Genomic DNA, 22612 nt, shown 5'->3' with positions numbered 1-22612 from the left:
CGTGTGTTGTTTTAAGATTTTTCTTTCTGAAACAAGGACTTAGGAGAAATAATAATGCTGGTAGCTCTTCGAAAGAAAGTGTTTTCTCATGTATTATCTCATTTTATCCTCCTATCATAATGGATGAGAACCAGTGCTGTTATCCTCATTTGAGAAAAATCTAGGCTGCAGAGAAATCGTGATTTGCCCAAGGTCCTCTTAGGCTGCTAGCACAGCCTAGATGTCCGTCTCCCAGATGAATGCATTTTTCACTAGAAAACCTTGTAGGAAGACCAGTCACCAAATAGAGAGAGAGAGAGGAAAGGAAGGTAATTAGTATTTGAGTTCCTAATTGATTCTAGTCAATGTGCTGGACATTTTCACATTAATACCTCATTTATTCTTCCCAGCAACTTTGGGAGATAGGGGATGGTAGTATCTCTTTTACAAAAGAGCAAAGGAAGGTCCCAAATGTGTAGCATTATCTTGGGTGATATGGAAATGGTATCAGACTTGGAGCACTGCCCTCCGTTTGTTTCTCAGTTTAGTCCAGGAAGTATTATAACGACACATTAAACAGTATCTATCCAAAATGAGAGTGAGGTTAGGGAAGGCTGAGATGATCAGAGAAAACTTTTTGTGGTGAGGGAGACTTGTGCTGAGTCTGCAAGGATGACAAGAAGGGGTAAGTGGAAGGGAGAGCCTAACACCCCATATGCGCTGAAGAGCAAAGCAGAGGAGAAACCATGAGTGAGCCTCGAGACTGTTCAGGCAGGGCAGATGGAGCCTGCTGGGGAGCGGGCGACATGTATCATGATAGCTTGTGTTCTGGTTACAGGAGGCCTTGAAAATGTGTGGGAATAAGACCACAGGATTTTAAAGCTGAAATTCATCCAGTTCAAGCATCCCATTTTACAGAAGGGCAACCAAGATCTGTAGAAGTGAAATGACTTGCTTATGGTCACAACTCTGTAATTACAGAGCTATTCCTACTGCACACTGTACTTGAAACTCTTGTTGGAGAGGAGTAGTGAAATGACAGTGCTAAGATCCCTGTATCACTCTTAAAAACTTTAATTATTATTGATAGCAGATTTGCACCATTTCATATTGTGGTGCTACTTGCTTGCCCTTGATAGCTGGCAACCTGCTTCAGTTAGTCAAAGCACTCTAGACTCTTTGGATGATGGAAAAGCTATTCCTTTCCATGTTTGTGGTTCTTTCAGAACCCAGAAAATCAGCTACCATTCAATTGCTCTATAAATTATGCTGGTACACACAAATGACGTGAGCTTGAAATGGAATGACATAATCTTTTCAGGGGCGGGGCAAAGTTTAATGATTTAGGAGGTAACCACCGATGCAAATGTGGTTCAAATGCTATTTACTGTTTTATTATGCATCTGTTATGTGCCAGGCATTGGGCTGTGTTCTCTTCCTGCACTAACAGATTATATATTTGCGAGGTTACCGTTATTATAATGCCACATACGAGGAAACAGAGGCTCAGATAGGTTCAATAGTTTGCCTAGGGTCCCACTGTTTGTAAGTGGTCGAGCTCCTTTTGGAACCCACGTTTGTCTGACTTCCAATTCCACTCTACTTTTTCTACTATATTTACACTGCCTCCGTTAGCTCCATCACACCATAACTAATCTTTAAAAAATTTTTAAATTTATTTTAAACTTTTAAAATTTATTTAAAAAGCAATATATATTTATTGTAGAAAAGTAAAAAATTCAGATAACTGAAGAAAATGAAACCCATGCAGAAAATGACACTAATGCACGTGATTAGTACATTACTGTATATCTGCCCAGACCTTTCCTCTTGTTCCCACCTCTGTACATTCATCCTGCTCTACTTTTCAAAACTGAATCCATTTGGCCCACTTTTGTCCCTCGTTTGTCAGCCTTGGTTTGGTCCCTTGGTTTCTTCCCGTGGGTGAAGCTGTGCCCGTGATCATTTTATAGAGTGTTTGATGAGGCAGTTGGGCCTTAGCGGAGAGAGCACGGGAGCCAGCACCCAGCAGGTCTGGGCTCTAGTTTTTGGTTCTGCCAGTGACTTGCTCTCTGCTGTGAGGCAAGTGACGTCTCCTCTGAAGGCCTCAGTTTCTTCATGGATAAAAGTGGGGAATTGGATCAGAACTCTGCTGTTCCTTCTGGTTTTGTCACTTTTTGATTCTCCAGTTATGATTCATTTTTATTTTGTCAGGCTCTTGTAGATGAGTGAGAGGAGAGATCTCTTTTCTTTCTTAGAATTATCTGGTATGTTTCTCGAGCAGATAGGTGTTGCCCATATCTGTCAGTATGTGGCCTACTCTTGGTCTCCAGACATTTTGGGTCAGTGTCATTCTTGCCACTTGGATCTTTGAGCAGAGAATAGCAGCTGAAAGGTGTGTTTATGGAAGGAAGCTTTGAGGCTCGTGTAACCAGTGGTTGGGAGTTGTGATAGTTTGATAAGATTTGATTGCTACCTACACCCCATATGCACTGAAGGAAGGGAAAAGCAGCTCTTAGGAGTGCCTTGCAGTAGAGTGGATGGCTCAAGAGGTAATTGTTTGTAAAGTATAATAAATAGAAGATGACAAAATGTTTCAGTTGCATCTCTTGAATTTTATAGTTTTATAACAACAATATTTTCTTTGTATGCCTGCTATATGCTAGTTACTTTGTATACATTATTTCTAATCCTCAAAACCACTCTGCAAAGTATTATTATCCCCATCTTACAGGTGAGGCTCAGAGAGGTACATTAACTTGCCTATGCTCACATAGCTAGTGAGTAGCATATCTGGCATTCTAATCTCAAATCCACACCTAACTGTTTCATCTTCTCTCTCCTGCATCATAAATCTCTGCCTCTATTGAATAATTCTCAACAGCTTAAAAACAAGTTCCGGTATTCCTCCATCCTGAAAATAATACCCATCTTTGACGCTTCATTTCCGTTCAATTACTACCTAATTCTCCACTCCTTGGAAGAGTTAAGTACACACTTCAATTTACTCCTAAGCCCTCTTCAGTTTGTCTTCTGCTTCTGTCATTCAGCTAGAGCTTTTCTTATCAAGGTCATCTGAAACCTCCATATTGCTCAAGTCAATAGACATTTTTTCTCTTCTCATCTTGCCGCAGCAATACAGTTGACCACTCCCTCCTGCTTGTTCTGTCTGGTGGTTCTTTTTTCCTCTGGTTTCTTCTCTACCCATCCTCTGACTTGGTGCTTCTGTAGCTTAGTCCTGGGTCCACTTTTGTTTCTCTGAACTCTCTCCCTAAGTGATCTCATTATTTACTGTGGCATTAAATACCATCTGTGGGTAGATGCCTTCCAAATTTATAGCTCCAGTCTAAACTTTTTTCTGATTTCCTAAGTATTACGTTCAACTGTGTACTTGAAATTTCTATTTAGATGTTTTTTAGGTTTCTCAGACTTAACATATCCTAAACGGAACTCTTGGATCTCCCCCCAAACTTTTTAGTCATCATTAAATGGTAATATGCTGCTGCCTATTTACTCCCTAACTCAGCCCGTCTGCAGGCCTGTCATCTATACCTGCTAGCTCCAACTTGGAGCTCTCCACCACTACCCATCTCTATTCTCCCTGCATGAGTTAAGATACCATCTAGTCTCACCTGAACTACTGCACTAGCCACCTGGTAATTTTCTTCTTCCAAACTGTTCTCCACATAACAGATCAAAATTTAAAAACTGTAGACCAGACTGTTATACTCTTGATTGAAACCAGTCAGTGGCTTTCCATTGCCTTTACAAAAACAATCCCTATTCTTTACCATGACCTGTGGGCCTCTCTGCATAATCTGGTGCTTGCTTTATCTAGCAGCTTCATATCATGCCACTTTGCCCTTACCTCCTATGCATTTAGCTGTACTGGTGTCCTTTTAGTTCCTTGAACATGCCTAACTCTTTCCAGCCTGAGAATCTTTGTGCAGCTCTTTTCTCTGCCTGGAACACCCAGTCCCCTGCTTCTGAAGTAGCTGCTTCATCGCCTCCTTTAGGTCAGTATTGTCATCATCTTTGAGAAGCTGCCTCTGATCACATTATCTTGGTAGGGCCTTTCCTGCTCTTCCATTTTCTTCTTTGTTCCTTCTTTGGTTTCATGTAACACTATTACAAGCTGTATGCTTTGTGATACACTTGTTTATTATTCCTCTCCAACTGGATAGGAAGCTCCATAGCAGGATGGATGTTGTATATCCAGCGTTTGTTATAGTGCTCAGTGTAGTAGTTGCTCAGTTTGTAAGATGGACAACTAAACTTACAAGTAAGGCTGATATGGAAATCCCATTTCTCACTGGAAGATTGGAATCCAACTGTCCATCCAACTTATTTCATGTCATTTATATACTGAATCTGTAAACAACTTCAAGATTAAGCAAAATGCTGTTGGAGGAGCCTTGAATGTCTGACAGGCATTTAAAAGGCAGCATGAAGGTTAATGTTTGTGGTTTGAATAGTCATTGCTTTTCTTCTTTGTTTTCCGTATTCACTTAGGCATGGGAAGCACAGCTGGGGTGGTCTTGCCCCTGATCTCCTGGGCTTATTCTTGGAAATACTCAAATTTGGTTTCTCTTGCTTAGTGGCAAGTATAGTTAGTCTGTTTGATAAGACAACTATCTGAACTCCCCACATACCTGAGTTCCCTAAACTGAGTTGAAAACTTCTTGAGGAGAGTTTTCCTGGTGTTTAGTGCAGTGTGGCAGAATGGAAAAGACTTTGCACCAGGATTGGTTTTGTTTTAGTCCAGATTACTTTGAAAAAACAAAACAAAATAACCAAAAAACAACTCTGAGCCTCAGTTTTCCCATCTATAAAACAAGAAAATTGCATGAGATGGTTTCTATGGTTCCTCCCAGCTTTAATCATCATGAAAATCTCTGATTCCCGTTAAAAGAAATTATGGATTTTGATCCTGAAGATAAACACAAAAACTACAGCGTTTAAGGAAGCAGACCCTTTCCTCAAAGTCATTTTTATGGAGAAATAGTGAGCACTCTCATAGACCACCTCAGCAAGTAGAAAGGGAATGACAGATTCCGCGGAGATTCAGAACCTTCAAGTTAACCTGTTTGACTGCCCTTGCCTGACTTTTAGTTTATTAGGAATTGTCCAAGGAAAAAATATTTTACAGTTTGACTTGTACTTCACTCGACTAGGAATTAAAAAGGTGAATCAACTGAGAATAATAAGTGCCCCCTTCTAAGCTGTGGCTCCTCAAAAAGAATCATGTTCACTTTAATGCAAGCGTGAGCAGCTCACTTGGTCGCCCAGGGGCCTCCCCCTTGGTGAAAAGGTGCAACAGACAAGAGAGAAAGGAGGCAGCCTTCCTGTCTCCACTCACAAGTACTGTAAAGCTGAGTTAGGAAGATTCTAAGCAAATGTGTGATTTTTATGAATTTTTGTTTTCACTTAGATGGTAACTTAATAGTTTGCATCTCTGTTACTAATTGTTCCTACCATGGACCAGCCTTTATGCTAAATGCTTATCTCATGTATTCCCAAAACATCCTTTGGGTTGGGTTTCATATTGTTATTGCAGGTGAAGAAACTGAGGTGCTTAGAGGTTAAGTAACTTGCTAAATTAAGGCCCAGTTAGCAAGTGATTAGATTGGGATTTGAACCAAGTAAATGAGTAATGAATCTTTCTTTGAGTCTGTGATGTAGCTAAAAGCATTTTCAGCATTTTTAATGGTAGTGAAAAGATAATAGGGACATTAATGACACTCGGTTCACAAACTAAGTTGTGTTCATTCTGTGTCCTTTTCCTAGAGATCCTGGGTCTTTTCTTTTCATCCAGTCCTATCAATACCCTTTCCTTGTGGGATGCTTCATTTTAAACATTCTAGAAGTGAAATCAAACCAAGAGTTAAAATAATGAACAGTCATGTTTTGTATGATCACATAATAGTTTTTCGTAAAAGCATGACCTTATTTGTAACTTAGAATCATCCTGACCTGTTGCTTTAAATATTTTAATAATACAGGTTTTTCTCCTCCCCCAGTGAGGCCCCCTTTTTCCCCAATCACTTTAATTATGTGAGCTAGAATCCTGTTTCTCACACATCTTCAGTTCTCAACCTTGTTAAAATTAATCATATAATCCCCCTTTAAAACATAGTCTTAAATCACCATAGTAACACAGTATCCGAGCTTTATAGATAAAACATAACAGCCATAAGAAGGTAGCGTTTGGTGTCCCCTTGACAGCTCTATAACTTTTATAGAAATGTGTTCCTTCTCCTGGCTTGTGTAAGGTGGAGGGATAGCATTACTTACACCTGTTTTATTACTGCATTGCTTTTAAATTGCCACCTTGTTTTTGTTCACCTTCCTAGTTAAAAAAGGAGAGTGGAACACTTTCTTTTCTTTCTGAATTATTTTCTTGTACTCTCTAACTACTCTCCAAGGGGTGGAATTGTTTCCTTAAATATGACCAGGTAGGGTCCATTGACCTTTTGTACTGGAATATCTTGAAAGTTTCTTTAATTTCAATTTTCTTATGTGGTTTGTATAAGGGAGTTTCAGAAAGGAAGGCTATCCATATTTGAAAACTTAATTCATATCAAATCCAAAGATTCAATAAGTCTGCCTGTGGAAAAGGCCTGGTGAACCATGATTTTTCATTTCTACTGACAATTTATAAAATAAATTATAGGTGAGAGCATTGATTTGAATATTTTATCAATTTGAGTATATTTTGTAAAATACGATATATGTAAAATACAATATGAGTTAATGAGTTCTTTTGAATAATTCAATGTCAAATTCTAAAATATTATGTTAGCATAAATTTGTGTATTAGAATTTGGAATATTTAAATTCTTAAAAAGGAATTCAAGCTAACTGGTAAACTGATTTTAAAAAGTGCATTTTGAAACATTTTGTAACTTTTAAAAAAGAGTTTTGGGGCCAGCCCCATAGTGTAGTGGTTAGGTTCAGCAAGCTCTGCCTTGGTGGCCTGGATTCATGGTTCGGATCCTGGGCATGGACCTATACCACTCCTAAGCCATGCTGTGGCAGTGACCCACAAATAAAGTGGAGGAAGATTGGCATAGATGTTAGCTCAGGGCTAATCTTCCTCAAGCAAAAAAGACAAAAAAGAGGAAGATTGGCAACAGGTGTTAGCTCAGGGCTAATCTTCCTCAGAAAAAAAAAATTAAGGAAGTTTCTAGATTAATCTGATTAGTAATATGCTTTTTAATTTTTGAAACATTTTCTATTTTTGTTACTTTTGTGTGTGGTTTACTGATTTTTGTGTTGATGCGAGGAGTTTTAGCTTTTTTCTTTGTCTTTCTTTAAAACCTTGTTTCCATTTCTTAGGAAGCACCTTGCATTGTTAAGACATTTGGTATTTCTCTACTGTAAAATTTGAAACATGTTCCTCATAATTTCAGAAATTATGGAAAGATATAGGAATGCAGGAAAGTGACAGCTAGCTAACCTTGCCCTCTTTTGAATTCCTGCTCCTTCCCTTAGTAACTCTGTGGATTTAATTCAGTTCCCTACGCCGTCCTTTAGTTTCCTTTTCTGTAAAATGGGAACATTATCTAAATTCCAGGGTTGTTGTGAGAGTAAAGGAGATGGTATATGTCAAGTGTCGAACGTTGTGGCTGGCATTTAGTAGACACTTACATCGTGCTGTTGCAATTACTGTTATTTTCTGAACCAGAGGAATGATCCAGTGAGTGTCATTAAGTTGGCAGAGTGGGCCTTGGCGGCAGATAGGCCTAGGTTTAAAAATCCATGTTTTTGCAGTTGACCAGCTGGTACCTTAGGCAATGCTGCTCTAGGCTATTTCCTCCTCTATAAAATGAGGTTAATAGGATGCTCCTCTCAGGATTTGGTGGGATGATTAACAGGGCTACCTGCCTGAACTGAGGAAGTGGAAGGTTGGGTAGCTACTTTGGTAATGAGATTCACTAGAACAGGCTACTTACTATCTTTTTTTTTTTTTTTTTTTCACCAGCTCACAGTCTGTTCCCTTGAAGTGTGTAAATTTTAAGTTCATTTATAAAGAGTTCCACTGAGACAGGAAATGTTACAGGTTCAATGACTTGTTGTGATTAGATACTTTATCAAGCAACTTACAGCACATTCATTTTTCCCTTTGTTCTGTCTCTGCTGCAGCCTCACAGTTAGCCAAGTTGGCCAGAACTTCACGTTCGTGCTCACTGACATTGACAGCAAACAGAGATTCGGGTTCTGCCGCTTATCTTCAGGAGCGAAGAGCTGCTTCTGTATCTTAAGGTAAGGGAGCATGGCTTTGGCTATTGGCTAGTTCTGTGAAACAATGTCAGCTCTTACGTTGCTCTTCTGTAATTAAATTTTCCAGCTGTTCCTTTTGTTTTCCTATCTGTTTCCCACAAGTCACTGCACTTGGGGAGAAAGACTTCACAATGTTGTTCTTGCACTTTCAGTTCTGTAGATAATTGTATTTATTTATTTGTATCACATCCCTTGGGTGGGAAAGGGATCATTGCCTCTGTGGAGTGTGTGGAAGCTGGAGAGTCAGCATGGCTTCAGTTCCTCCTGCTGTTATCTGGAGCTGTCAGAAATTAGCCTGTTAGGCTTTCCCTTGGACATTTTGTGTATGTAAGATTATTAATAAAGTATGTGTCTGTAGCTCAGGACGTCTTGCAGACGCTGATTGTGTCCTCCTCAAAGTAACACCCTTGCCCTCTTTGGGTCAATGAGTGAATAACTGTTTCCCAACTTGGCTATGTCCGTAGAGGTTTGAAAAAAGTGCAGAATCGTGTAAGAAAGCTTCTTTGGGTCTTCTAAAACCCCTTCATACACCAGAGCCACACTTGCTTAATGCTCTGTTTCCTCCTGCCAGAGGGGTAAGGCGTGTTCTGGGGTGGGAGGATGTGTGGAAATCTGATTTTGGAGCTGCTGGCTCTGTGGGCTCCTGCTGGGCGCCTCCTGAGGGGGAAGTAAAGGCATCCCACACACTCTCCTCTCCATCTGCCTCGGTTAAGTAGGTGTCAGAGGGCCTGCCTCCTGTCTCTCTCTGCTCATGTGGAGCAGCAGGGCAGGACAGCGGGGAGGTGCCCCTGACAAAACCCGGGTCCTTAGTCTTGGGCTTGGGCCTGGGGATAAAAGGCCAGACCCCCTATGAAATCCAGAAAGAGTAGTTCTCTGGCGTATTAGTTTCTGTACTTTCTTCTTCTCCTACCAAGAAAAGACCCCTCCACCCTCGCCCCCCAAATACACACACCTTCACACCATAAGGGGAAGAGGGGCTGACTTTTGAAATGCCTTTCTCAATAACTGTTGGCCTAGATTGCTATTTTTGCTTTTCTCTGCACAACTATTATCATTATTATTATTTTTACCCAAGCAAAATCAACTGCCTTCTTCACCAAGTCTATAACTGGGGCTCTAGAGGGCAACTGCTGGAAAGACCTTAGGAAGGAGGTGCAGCCTGGATGCTTTGTGAGGTTGGATGTGTACAGCCATTCTCGAGCACATCTCAGGAGCCCAGGCCCAAGGATTAACTGTCCAGAGTGTTAGACTTTGATGTAAATGGTGATTTCCTTTCTGATTCAACAATGTTGGTCTTTTTTTCTTTTTAAAGAAAATTTTCTCTTCCATTTTTGCCTAATGTTGTATGTCAGCTTTAGCCAGGACACTGCATATTTATGTAGTCATTTGGAGGAGATGAGGTTAAGCTAAGTTCTTGAAGTTTTGCAGAAAGGTTTTTTCCCCTAGAATATTTTGGGTTACAGTGTTTTTTCCTCTCAGAGCTGGAATATGTGTGGTGGGGGTGGGGGCTCTGAACTGGCACTGTCACATGCACTTAGCAAATTTCTGAGTGGAAAACTGTTTATTTAAAAATTTAAATTTAAAATTTGTTCTCCTTTGATTCTAGCATTTGACTTTGTGTGTCTGTACGTAGGGTCATGAACTTGATATTTGTGAGAAGCTAGTTGAATAGCCTTCATGTTGTTGTCATTTAGAGTGAAAAAATAGCAGCAATTGGTGTGTTTTCTACCTGTTATACTAGTTTAGAACTATGGAAAAAACTTGGTGGGTTAATTCATTCATTTTTTTTTCCAGCCTTTAACTGAGTGCCTGCTCTTAGCTAGACTCTGCCCTTGAGGAGCTCCCAAGACTAGCTGGGGAGAAGGACGATCGTGCTCCTACTGTATGCTGTATATAATACGTAGAACAATCCCAAGGCATGGTGTCTCCTTACTATTGATATTCTAGTGCCAGAGAATAGTGACTGTGCTTAAAAGGTAAAGAGTCTTATATGAATTCTGGGACATGCGTTTCATGAGGCAGGAAAGCTCACTTTATCGTATGCAGCTTGTGCATATATAAAGGGCACACACAGTGGAACTTCCCCTGTACTTGGTCTGGGAACATTGCTGGGTTGAGACTAGTGTATCGGAAAGGTCTACTGATGACCCTGGATGACTGGTTGGGCGACAAGTCCAATGGAGAGTGGAGCGGTCTGCCAAGAGAACCAGGTGCAGTTTGGATCTGGGTTACGTGTTGGCATTGTCCTCTTTGCTGCGTGGTCTCCTTGCTTTTTTCAGATGCTTTTCCTTTCGTAACCTGTGCCTTGAGGTCCACTCCCCATTCTCAGTGTGCTCTGGAGCCCAGTGCTCTAGCTCAAGTCTGCTCATAAGCCACCTCTACTTTTGCTTTCTATTTCTTCTCATGAGGGATGTAGCTCCCCGAGGTGTCATCAGTACAGACATACCCTCCGCTGTCCTAGGATTTAGCTTCTTAGGATCACTTCCTCTCTGACTGCTCTCTCAAGCTCATCTGCTTCATGGACGATATGAGCCACTGGACCTCTCTGCCTTCATACATTTACCCATCCTCCCAGACTCAGCATAAGCACTTCCTCAGAGCAGTCTCCAGGCGGAGGTAATCATACAGCATGCTTTGCGTATTGCAATTACACACTCATAAGCTTTGATCATCCTTTGTCTTACTTTTAGTGGAAAGTTAACTCTTTGGGATAAAGATTGTGTCTTAAGTAACTTTGTATCTCCAGCATTTAGTGTAGTGCTTGATTAAGATATTGTGTGCATAGCTTTCAGAGACAGTGAGATGCATTCCATTTGAAAGGAAGAACAGGGCACTCATGGCTCTGAGTGAGAGGACGGGCCTCGTGGGATACTATTCAAAGAGAAAATATGAAATACAGTTATTTGCAGAAGTATGGTGCAGATTACCAAACTTACTTCATATTAGTTTTAAGAAGTGTACCTTTGAATCTCACAGTGGAGATCCAATGTTAAATGACAGGTATTCTATTCATAAAGGACTAAGCCGTCAGTATTACAAAATTTAAACTTAATTTCACAATGAAAGGTTCTTAGACATCCTTTATACAATATAACTTGTTAGGTTCATTGTTAGTGACATTGTTCCTCCCCATAGAATGTAAGCTCTGTGAAGGCTGGGAATTTTTGTTTTGTTCACAAATACACACAAAGTATATTGAAGAATATCTGCACATAGTAATACTTGTTCTATGAAAGAATGAATCTCTGAAAAATAAACCCTGTCTTTATTTTTAAACATTTTTTAAAAGTTGGTTTGAACTTTTGTCACCAACTGACCTTGACAGAAACGTAGTTGTACTAGAGTGTGAACAAGTCTCATGAACACAAATCCCGTGGTATATAAAGTCAAATGCAGTGTTTCCTCCCATGGTTGACTAGTTCCTTCTATTGAAGCATTTTAGTTTTTCTTGAGATTCGCCATAATATTATTTAACTAGTTGCTGGATCATAGTTAACACGAGATTAAAAGCGCCAGCTAAGAGTACAATAGTTATGGGTAAGTTAGTAGTTCTTCGTTATAAACCCAGGAATGTGAGAGAGTATTTTAGCATTTTCAGATAGCACCCTCTGAGTCTGAGGTGGTATAGCTTTTACCTCTGAAATCTCCCAAATATTATGTAACAAAGTGACCTAGAACCAAATTTTTTTCATGGCTTTTGATTTGCTCAAATGATGCATGCCCTATAAAGGTTAAAACTATAATGAAATATGCTATTTATATCCAAATTCTGGTTTTGGATGAACAGAAGGAGTATGAGTTCAAAGTCATAACTGTGTTGTTGGGGGATGGTGAATTATGGGAGATGTGTCGTACAATAATTAAATTTCTTTAACTCTTTATAAAGGAACTTTAAAAATATTTGTGTTCTACAATTTTCTCCTTTATGTAGATGGGTCTTATTTAAGCTCTTGAGAAATTTTGAGTAACTATCTTTGTACCCAAATAAAATGTTCAACCTATTATACATTTAGGGAAGAAATAACTTGTTTCATCAAGTAGGTATCTAAAATTTTTTTAGTTTAACGTTGTAAATTTTTATTTGTAAGTAAGTATTTTAGCACGTGGTATATACCAGGAATGAGCAATGCTTAACACTTTGTCTTTGATCTTTATTTACCTCAAGTTTCCTTAAAATAGGCATGAAGATCTAGCCCCAGCTCCCCATGTGAGAACCTTTCAGATGTCATGTTCATCCAAGATTTGGATGAGCTGAACTTTCTGAACTTGGTATTACAAACTGAAAACAATGTGTACTTTTTGTCCTTTACCAAATTTAAAATTGAATATACTTCTGGGTGCACCGTTCTCAGGCCACCTCTGAGTTTGATACCCGCCTCCCATTTCACTTCTGCTACCCTTTACTGCCTTAGGAGCCACTCAATCTTTGGGAATGACTATGTAAACAAGTAATTAAAATATAATGTGATAAATGCTGTTTAAAAAAATATGTATGTGTAAGGTTCTTTGGGGTCCTAGATTAGGCAGTGGCCATCTCTGGCTTAGAGAAACAGGGAAAGTGTTGTTGATGGTTTCCAGTTAAACTAGGTCGTAAACAATCAGTGGGTTTGCCTGGAGGAGAATGGGAGAAAAGCTCTCTAGGCAGGGAGAACTGGTGTACAAAGGCCCAAACAAATGAAAGATGTAGCGAGACGAAAGAGTGATGAGAATTCTGATGCAAAGGCAGTAGCAAAAGATGATGCCATAAAAGTTTTGGGGCCAGACTATGAAAGCCCTTGTGGGACGTGCTCAGGATTTTGAGTCTATCCCATAGCAAATGGAGCGCCATCAGATGGTTTGGGGCAGGCGTTAGGAGTATTGATGTTTGCAGACCAAGGATAAAATGTCTTTTCGTACGTGAAATTGCTATTTACACATGCTGAGGATTTCCTGGTTATTGTTAGAAGGAAGGGTAGCATCCTGATTTAGACTGGAATTTTCAAGCCTCTACTTTACTTCTTTTTTTTTTTTTAAAGTGAACTTAATGAAATATGTTCCTGGGCCCCTGTCGGGGAGTTACTGTCCTTCTTTCCATGCAGGTTGGCATATGGGCTTGTGTTTAAACATTAATTATGTTAAACGAGAACCATCTTCCTTCTGGAATATTTTCTGACTTAATGACAGGAACAGCTATTGCACCTTTTTTCATCTGATTGTACTCATTTCTGCTAAAAATACAGAAAAGCTCAGTTTTGATAGAGAAAAAGAAGCCAGAAGTAATAAGAGTCTGGTTTTAAGAACTTTGGCTTCTCTGCCTAACTATTCCAGTGTTTTTTAAATAACACATAGAGTTCAGGAGAAAAATCAAAGGACTCCTTCCTTAGGCAGGTGCAGTGGCAGAAGCCCTTTTGAATTGTGTGTGAGCTGCTTTCGTTTAAAATAAGTGCGTGGGGGATGGGGAAGGGAGTTGGGAAGGAAGGCTGTGGGGACAGCTCCCAGATTTTTACCTTGAAAGCAGGTGCTGCTGAAATATTCCAGAAACAGATGGAATCTCCTATTCTTGTTTTAAGCTACTATTTATGGTTGTCTCGCCTGAGGGTACCCTGCTATACAAAAATGCACAGCCTGATGTTTGAGGGCAGTTTGGGCATCGAAGCTGGTGTCCCTAAGGGAGAAATCAGCCTTTCTTCCCAATGCCTTAAATGCCATTTGGGAAACCTGGCTCTTTCATACTATTTAACAGAAGACTTTCCTCTGCTTTTCGAGTGTTTTCATCTCTCTGGAGCTGTTTGATTTCTTTTTAATTCTTCGCCTTAAAAGTATGATAGGTACAATGTTGTTTTCTGGATGGTCAGCTGGGAGAAGGCCCGATTGCTATGGCAGATTATAATTCCACCCATGTGGGTCCTGGCACATGGCTTCTGTCAGAAGCCGAACCCACAGGCCTGTGGAGGCCCTGTTTTACTAGGCCAGGGGTCCTCTCTGAGATCCTCAGTATTTTGAAAGGCTTACATGGGGAGTGTGCTCATCCGAACATCACTTTGTGGGAGGTTATAACTTTTTTTTCTTAATTAAATAAAAGGAAGTGGTTGGGGAATGTTGCACATTTTATTGCCATACAGATGCCTTCATGCTTAGCAACGTATAATCCTCTGGGGAGCCACAACTCAACAATAGTACCAAGCTGTACAGTTTAGAGAAAATCACCTTTGAAAAGAAGAAGGGGAAATAAATAAAACTACCCTTGCTCTCCTAGTGGCGTTCTGTTCGAGGGCTGGGAAGCTGGACAGTTGGAAAGAGGTGTGTCTTCTGCACCAGCAGCCAGCCTCCGGGCTGTCTCCTGTAGGAGGAAGCTTCTTTTCTCCTCCTGGTCCTTTTCAAAGAAGACCAGCCTGGTTCAGCCTTCCCGCAAGCAACCTGAGCCCAGGATTGTGGGTATGTGAAACTCTAAGACTTTGGCTGAAAGAAATTTTTCATTTTAAGACTGCATGAGTTGGGCATTACAAGAGACATGGTATTTTCTCGCTCGGTGTCTTAATGCTCATGAAGCTTGATACAGGGCAGCAAGTGAAACCACCCTAGGAGCTCCAGGAGTGCACTTTTGTTTTGTTTTTTTTTTCCCCCGTGTCTCACTCATCTTGCTACCTCTAGCAATTGCTGCTGATGGCTAGTGTTATACCATTTTGTAGATGGACAGAGTAAGTCAGGACAGCTTACTACAGAGGACTTGGAATAGAGGGGGAAGAATTAGCATTTATCAGCATTTATTTAATATGCCAGGTGGCTTATATAATTTTCATCTGTTCTTATTGCAACCTATGAAATTATCTCCATTGTAGAAATAAAAGGATTGAGAGAGAGAGACATAAAGTGACTTACCCAAGATCTCACCAGGAGTAAAGTAAAGGAATTTGGTTTGGAACCCAAAATCCAACCCAAAGCTCATACTCTCTGCTTTGGGCTTATTTCCAGTAACTTTCTTTTGGCTCTGATTCAAAACTTCAAATTTTATTTTCTTGCCACCAAAGCAACCTTTACAAGTTTTGAAAGTTTGTTCAACTCTCCATATATATTTAGTTAGAAGAGCCATGGTGGTTAGTTTGCAATCGCACCATGATCTCAGATGGGAGCTTAAAGAGCTCTTAGAAATAATATACCACAGTCCACTCTCATATTATAAATGATGAAAAACGGGACCTGAAGAGGGAAGATTTTTGTTCCAAGTTCTTTAGCTGGCTGCTAGCAGTCTTCTGACACTCAATCCAGAGTTTTGTCCAGGTGTGGCAATGATTCCTCCAAATCAGGAGGATAAAGCCCAAGGTCACCTGAGACTAAGGTGTTTCCAGACTCAGTAACTTCCAGTTAGCATCAAAGAGTCACATTCCCTTTAGCCAAAATTGTTGCAATCGATGTAATCAATCCAATCATCTGATTATAGAGTAAAGAAAATGATCATTTCTGTTTAAATCTGATGCAAAGTATGTTTGAATGGAAAACCAGTAAAACTGAGCCTTCCTTCTGAAAGAGTCTTAAGCATTCCGTATAAGGGACCCTTTTTGGGACATGGAAGAACTTTCTACAGGAGAAGCCAGTTGGTGCTTTTTGGTTGAGTTTAAGTGTCAACAATTTTTCTTGGACCTCCTTGCAAGTAAACCACTTTCCTACAACAGCAATAACAAGCAAAAGGCATTTATTTGAGCTTTATCTTTGCTGTTCCCTGGGCAGGGGGTTGAAAGGAAAAGAACTCAATATGCTTTACACCTAAAGTTACCCTTCGGGTCTAAGCTGCACTCTTATTTTAAGAGCAAGATAGATTTGTGAATACAAAGAGGAGTGTAAATTTAGGTTGTCTGGCCCTTCCAGCGATCAGTTTTAGAAGCAGTAGGAAGCCTACCATTTCTTCCTCACGGAGAGGCTCCGGAAGACTGCGGTAATAGTGTACCTCTTTATAGTGTTTCAAACAGAAGCATTATGCCTTCTGCGGTTCGAAGATTCCACAATTCTGACAATCAGTTATGAACCTCTTATTTTTAATATGTTATTTTTTGAGATTATGAAGATATACTTCTTCATTAGAAAAATTTCAGAAAAACTTCAGAAAAGTAAGAAAAGCAGTCTATTATCTCATGACTCCGATCGTGACTAGGGGTGTTTCCTTCCTTGAATTGGGATCATGCTGTAGGTATAGTTTTGTATCTAGCTTTCTCACTTATTATATTGGAAGCATCTTTACATATCATTAGATATTCTTTCCTGAGAATGTTTTTGACTGTATAATTTATTTGTGTGAGATGGTTTTATAAGGGAAGAAGTTCTTAGTAATCTGAAAAAATATTTCTTGCTAAGACTTAGGATCTTTTAAAAAACGTATTTGTCATAGTGAATTCATCATTCTGCTAATTACCTTGGTATTTTTGTTAAAAATTAATGTGTAAGCTATTACATATTAGCTATTACACTGACTCTTGACAATGAAAAATAGTTAACTTCTGAAAAAATAGTATCAAAAGTCTTAGTTGAATCAAGTGTTAAATAATGTTCTTAGTTTACTTTTTCTTTTCGTATTTCACTTTATACATTTACATCTTCAAAATAAAGAATCCTTTTCATTAGCATGAGTTGTATTGTAAATTGCAAAAAAAAAAAAAAAAAAAAAGTAGTAGCATAAAGGGAATACTTTTAAAGTTAGATAGCAATATAAATTTTAATTTTTGAAGATATTCTGAATGAAAACAATTGACACATATCTTAAAACTTTATGTGGAAACCTATGGGATTTTTAAACGTTGTAGATAAAATTAAATTCTATATTTTAGTATGCAATGGAAATTGAATAGGTTTTTATTTCCTATTCATGGGACATGAAACTACTAGTAATCTTCAGCAAAACCAAGGGCAATTGTTGTCCTTTAACTCAATTCACAACTGTTAGACTGCCACTGTGGAGATTTTTAATCCCTTATCTATAATACAAAGCAATATTTATTACAAAATTAATTCTGAGAGGCATCATTTATGGTTTCTAATCCATTATACTTCAGATGCCTTTGAAGTAGAGTGGGTGGAGCTTTGTATGTGGGGTTAATTGTCCCATTGTTCATTATTCAGTCTGGTATTTTAACTAGCTCTTTATGTGTATTAATGAGCCCAAAATGCAGCAAAAAATGCTTGGTTCTAAAAACTTGACATTTTAAAAAAACTTATTTAAAAGTGTGGTGGAAAAAGAAGTTGGGTGAAATTCAGTGTCCTGTAGTTTTTTTGCCTGGGCTCTTAATGACTAGTTTCCTTTTTTTTTTTTTAATTCTAGTCCCATAGGAAAACAAGTCATCTTTGGTAGGATAAAAAACAAAAAACAAAAAGCCACTGCAAACAAAAAAAACTCCAAGCCAAAAAGACTCTAAAGAAAGTATATTTGCTAGTGTCCAGTTTTCTGCTGAGCTAGGATTTCACTGTCACCTCTGTTAAAAAAAAAAAAGTATAATTTTGGATACCAATTTTAGAGAAATCTTTAGTTTGTACTTTTTCTCTTTTTTTGGTATATGAAAATATACTGAATGTTGATCATCCTCAGTAAGTAAAGATAACCATTGTTTCCTAACCACTGAAAACAATACTTTTTTTAAAAATCTTTTTTTTCACTCTTCATTAAAACTCCCCAGAGATTAAAATTAGGGCTTTTTATTGAAGAGAGAGTTTAACTTTCCTATCGTGGAACTCCCTGAACTTATCCTTTCCTCAGATTTAGTACTTGTGTTGTAATGGAAACAACATTGATGCTATTTTTGATTTTTTTTATCATCTTAAAAATTGCATTTATAATAAAAGTTTTCACTTATCCATCATTTATCTTTGTCTCAGTTACTTCAGTGGTGAATTGAGGATAGTACTAATTCAGAATATTGTTGTGAAGATTAAATAAAACTGAGCACTTGATAAAGTCTTTGTATATTGTATCTACTGTGTAAATGTTTAATCACAATCATGTGCCTTCCTTTTGGAAATTGTAAAATATAACCTGCAAATAGAAAAATGCATTGAATTTAACTATATATATACACACACACATAAGTATATATACGTAGGTATATGTATATTTATATATACACACATAAGTACACAAAAATAATTATGTAGCAAATATCCATGTAATCACCACCTATGTTAAGAAATCTCCAGCACCCCAGAATAATTCTTTTCACCCATGTATGTATCCCTAAATAATATGGTATAGTTTGTCTGATTTTGAACTTTGTGTGAATTGAATTATGCAATTTGGAATTGTTATCTTAAGTCTTCTTAACTTTTGAGATGCATCAATGCTCTTGCTTATAGTTGTAGTTTGTCTTTTTTGCTAGATGGCGTTCCACATTGTATGACCATACTACAGTTTACTCATGCATTCAACTGTAGGTGGCCATTTGGGCTGTTTCTAGTTCATGGCTTTTAGGATACCAGAACGGGTATCCTGATGCACACAGGCACTAAATTCTTTGGTGTACAGTCATGCGTAACTTAATGATGGGGATACATTCTGAGAAATGTGTCGCTAGGCGATTTCGTCGTTGTGAAAATACGTAGAGTGTACTTACACAAACCTAGAGGATAGGGTCTACTACACCCCTAGGCTATATGGTGCTAATCTTATGGGACCACTGTCATATGTGTGGTCCATTGTTGACCGAAACCCCGTTATGACTATGTAAACCTAGGAATTGAATAGCTTGGATAGTTGAATATCATAGGATACATATATCTTTAAGTTTCTTGGATAATGCCAAATTGTTTTCTAAAGTGTCTATGTCATTTTACGGTTCTGCCGGCCGTGTATGAACGTTGCCCTTGTCCTACACTGTCACCACTTGCTTCTTGCTTTTTAAAGAATATATGCAGCATACTCTTCTCCTTTTCAAAACCCATGAGATCTAGGTATTGTCCTTTACTTCCCCAAAGATTAATGTGGCCTCATTGTCTGAAGAGGCTTTGCTAGAGAAAGAGGTAGTCTTGAGTTGTGAGAGGAAAGTTGATCATTCCTGAAAGGTAAAATGAGCTACAAAATGGCATGGCATAAAGAGCTTGGACTGAAGTCAGAGCAGGGCTTGAATCCTAGTCCTGCTGATGTGGAAGTGTGCTTTTGGGTGCTTCATTTACTCTTTCTGAGCTTTACTTTTCTCATATCTACCATTTTTGGTGAGGATTAGAGATAATAGACAAAGGATCTTGGTAGGGTATTCATTGGCAACTTACAACATTACACAGTGTAGGAAGTTCTTAATAGAAGGATAGACCAATTGTAACATATGTGTCATTGTCCTAGATGTGATTTGGGTGGGCATGTTTATAACCAAGTCTACATGAACCTAGCCACATCAACTTGAAGATGACACTTGGTGACCATGAGGTGGGCACTTACACACTGTTGGTCAGGGTGTAAAATGGTCCAACATTCCCGGAAAATAGTTGGCAATACATGTTCAAAACCCTTAAAATTATTTCCACTTTTGGGAATCTGTTCTAAGGAAAACTCAGAAATATATGTAGAGATACATGTATGAGGATGTTTATTGTAGCGTATAGAATGAAAAATTAGAAACGATTTATGGAGGGGGATAGCTAATCTTAGATACCATGCAGCCATTAAAATTATGTTTTGGTGATTATTTAATGACATGGAAAACATCCAGGACCTAATATTATGCAAAAAAAGCTAGAGATGAATTTTTGTGTACAATACGATCTCTATTTTGTAAAAAATTCATAGGAAAAAAAAGACTGGGCAATTAGATACCAAAGAATTAATAGTGAGAATAGTTAGATAATGGGATCATGGGTGTTTTTAATTTTCTTCTTTGTATATCTTTAATGAAGTAATTCTTCTGGCAGTTTTATCCTGTCAAGCTCAATCCAAATAATCATTGCACCACAGTTTACATATTTTTAATTTGGAAAACTTATAACTACTTTTATAGAGCACAGAATTCCAACTATAGTATGCCACAAATGGTAGTGCTTTAACTACCAAAATGATGACTATACTCTAGTGTGTGTTTGTCTCTCCTAAGTGTGTGGAAAGGACTTGAGCTCTGGAGTCAGACCTGTGTTCACATTTTCATTCTACCACTTGCTAACTGTAGGAATGTAGCAAATCACGTCACCTTTCTGAGCCTCAGTTTCATCATCTGTAAAATAGAAAATACTTCCCATGGTAGCCATGAGGTTTAAGTGAGGTTTTTGGTGCTCAATCCAAAGTAATTATTCCCATGTTACCTTGCAAGATTTAAAAATACCCTCAGATACAAAATGCACCATTGATATAAAAACAGCTTTTCAGAGGGAAAAAAGGCTATTAAATTTTCAGATTTAAATTTAAATCAGATTAAATTTAAAGGGTATTAAATTTTCAGATTGATTCCAAGCACCATCTTGACTTCAGAAACATTAATGAGTAAGAGTTCACCTTAATTGAGATCTGTCCTATAGATTATCACTGTTCTCCACTCACCTAGTTGACCTGTTAATTTTCTCAGAAATTTCTGTCTTGTTTGCGTAAAAGCACTAGGAACCTATTCCCAATGCGTGCCTCAAACCTGCTTTTTATGGCCTCAGGATCTCTGTCATAACCCGTTTTATGCTTTCACAGACGGAGCCCCTGGGGAGCTGTCTGCACTTTTCAGTGTGATCCAGCTGAATTCCTCCCCTTCCCCACTCGAGCCCTTTGATTTGCCAGGTTTTGTTCATCTACCCTAAGGATGGACTGAGATTGCTGAGCACAGCCTCTCTTGTGGTGCAAAGTGAGAATTGTTTTTAATTGAGCAGAAACATGTGGAAGGATCAGGAATATCTCAAGGGATTACAGAAAAATTCCAAATTTGTACTACTTACAGCTTGTGTTTAGAACAGGGTCTGCTGGGAATAAATGTTAGTTAGTGTGGCCTGTGACCTTAAAAACTGTTGACATGGACTTCAGCCAGAAACTAGCCACAGACCTCCTTTGTTAAACTCATTCATAGCTCCTTGAAAACTCTAGTCAGTGAAAGTTGCCAGCTCCAATCTAAGCATAGCCCTTTTTTTTTTTCCCATGCTTTGGAAACAGAGGACGCCCCTTAACCAGCAAGCCTTCTTTAATAGGACTACATGGCCTTAAACGCAATTGGAATTGACAACTTCCTGGCTTGGGTTTGCCAACTGGCAGGGCTGTGAGGCCGAGGGGACAAACAGCGTTGGGGCGCTGTGCACTTGTGTTTGTGTGTGTGCAGAGGAGACTGAACTCCAGAGCACTCTGAGACCCCTTCTCTCCAGAGGTGACCCTCTGCCCTGAACTGGCCACGTCTTCCAAGTATTCTGCCTGTGACAGACAATTCAGAATCCTCTCAATATAAGGAAAAGAGAAAATAACTGCCCTTTCTTTTTGATGGTGATGATCCTTTCCTTTCCCTTCTCTCCTCAAAACCCTTGATTTAATCTTCTTTTCATCAGTGTTGTGTTCCTCAAATATAGAATAAGAACTTGCAACTCAGATTGAGGAATTATTGGGTTTTTTTGGATGGTGCTTAGCACCCACCCACTTTGGAGCTTTACTTAATAAATTTTAGTTTCTATCAAGCTGAAGGGGCAGTCAGGATATTCTCTTCATTTTACTCACTGAGGACACTGAGGCATGAAGAGGTTAAGCAGTTCCTTCTTCCCTGCTCTTTAGCAAAAGGAATCATAAGAAAAGGCCTGAAATGATTTGCTCCCTCTGCAAACCAGCATAGCAATTGAGACTAGAAACTATTTTCCCTAGTTCTTGTCTTTAATCCAAAGACTACATTATCTGAATTTAAAGATGGGGAGGCAAATAGAATGTTTTGAATAAGTGAATAAGTTAATCAGACTGAGAAGAAGCAGTTATTCTGCTCACAAAGTTTATTTGAATACTGTAACATGTTGATTGTGAGTAGGGAAGCTGTCGATTGTCATCCTGAGATAATCATATCAGTCCACATTTCTTTCTACTTAACCACTTTTAAATTGTGGTTGTTTGAGTATAATATTTATTTCCAGTTATGCTGTTGAAATTGTTATTTTTAACATAAATACTCTAGCAGACTTATCACTTCTCAAAGCTGCTGAGGTTTGGCATAATTTCAGCCAGGCATGTGTGAGGAGAAAAAGGAATGTCACATTGGCCTAAGAATCAATGGCACGTTGGCCTAGGAATATGGAAACTTTGAAAAGAAAAATTATATAATTTCCTAGAGACTTTACAAGAATTTAGATGTGATGGAGAGCACGTAAGAATACCTCATCTGTCCTAGGTGCTCCATAAGGACTTGTTGAATGAATAAGATTGGTGAGATAGCTTATTTCCCAATCCCAATATTTGCCTGTCCCA

At 38.7% G+C, this 22612-nt stretch overlaps 1 protein-coding gene across 23 annotated transcripts in view; it reads left to right on the top strand.

The window, feature by feature from the left end:
* Positions 1-22612, top strand: part of DENND1A (DENN domain containing 1A) — a 514434-nt gene that overhangs the window by 163329 nt on the left and 328493 nt on the right. For 21 of the 23 annotated variants that reach the window (XM_070251752.1, XM_070251736.1, XM_070251739.1 and 18 more), the window contains one exon: positions 8125-8244. Coding sequence is in view for 17 of the 23 variants with exons in the window: in XM_070251736.1 (XP_070107837.1) it covers positions 8125-8244 (120 nt within the window). In the remaining 6 variants the exon portion in view is untranslated. Of the gene's footprint in view, positions 1-8124; positions 8245-14497; positions 14677-22612 lie in introns of all 23 variants that reach the window. The other 2 variants (XM_070251758.1, XM_070251759.1) reach the window with 1 other exon arrangement.

The sequence above is a fragment of the Equus caballus genome, chromosome 25 (assembly GCF_041296265.1).
Source record: "Equus caballus isolate H_3958 breed thoroughbred chromosome 25, TB-T2T, whole genome shotgun sequence".
Lineage (NCBI taxonomy): Eukaryota > Metazoa > Chordata > Mammalia > Perissodactyla > Equidae > Equus > Equus caballus.
The sequence above is the reverse complement of the archived record's forward strand: the minus strand, read 5'-3'. Positions and strand labels throughout refer to the sequence as shown.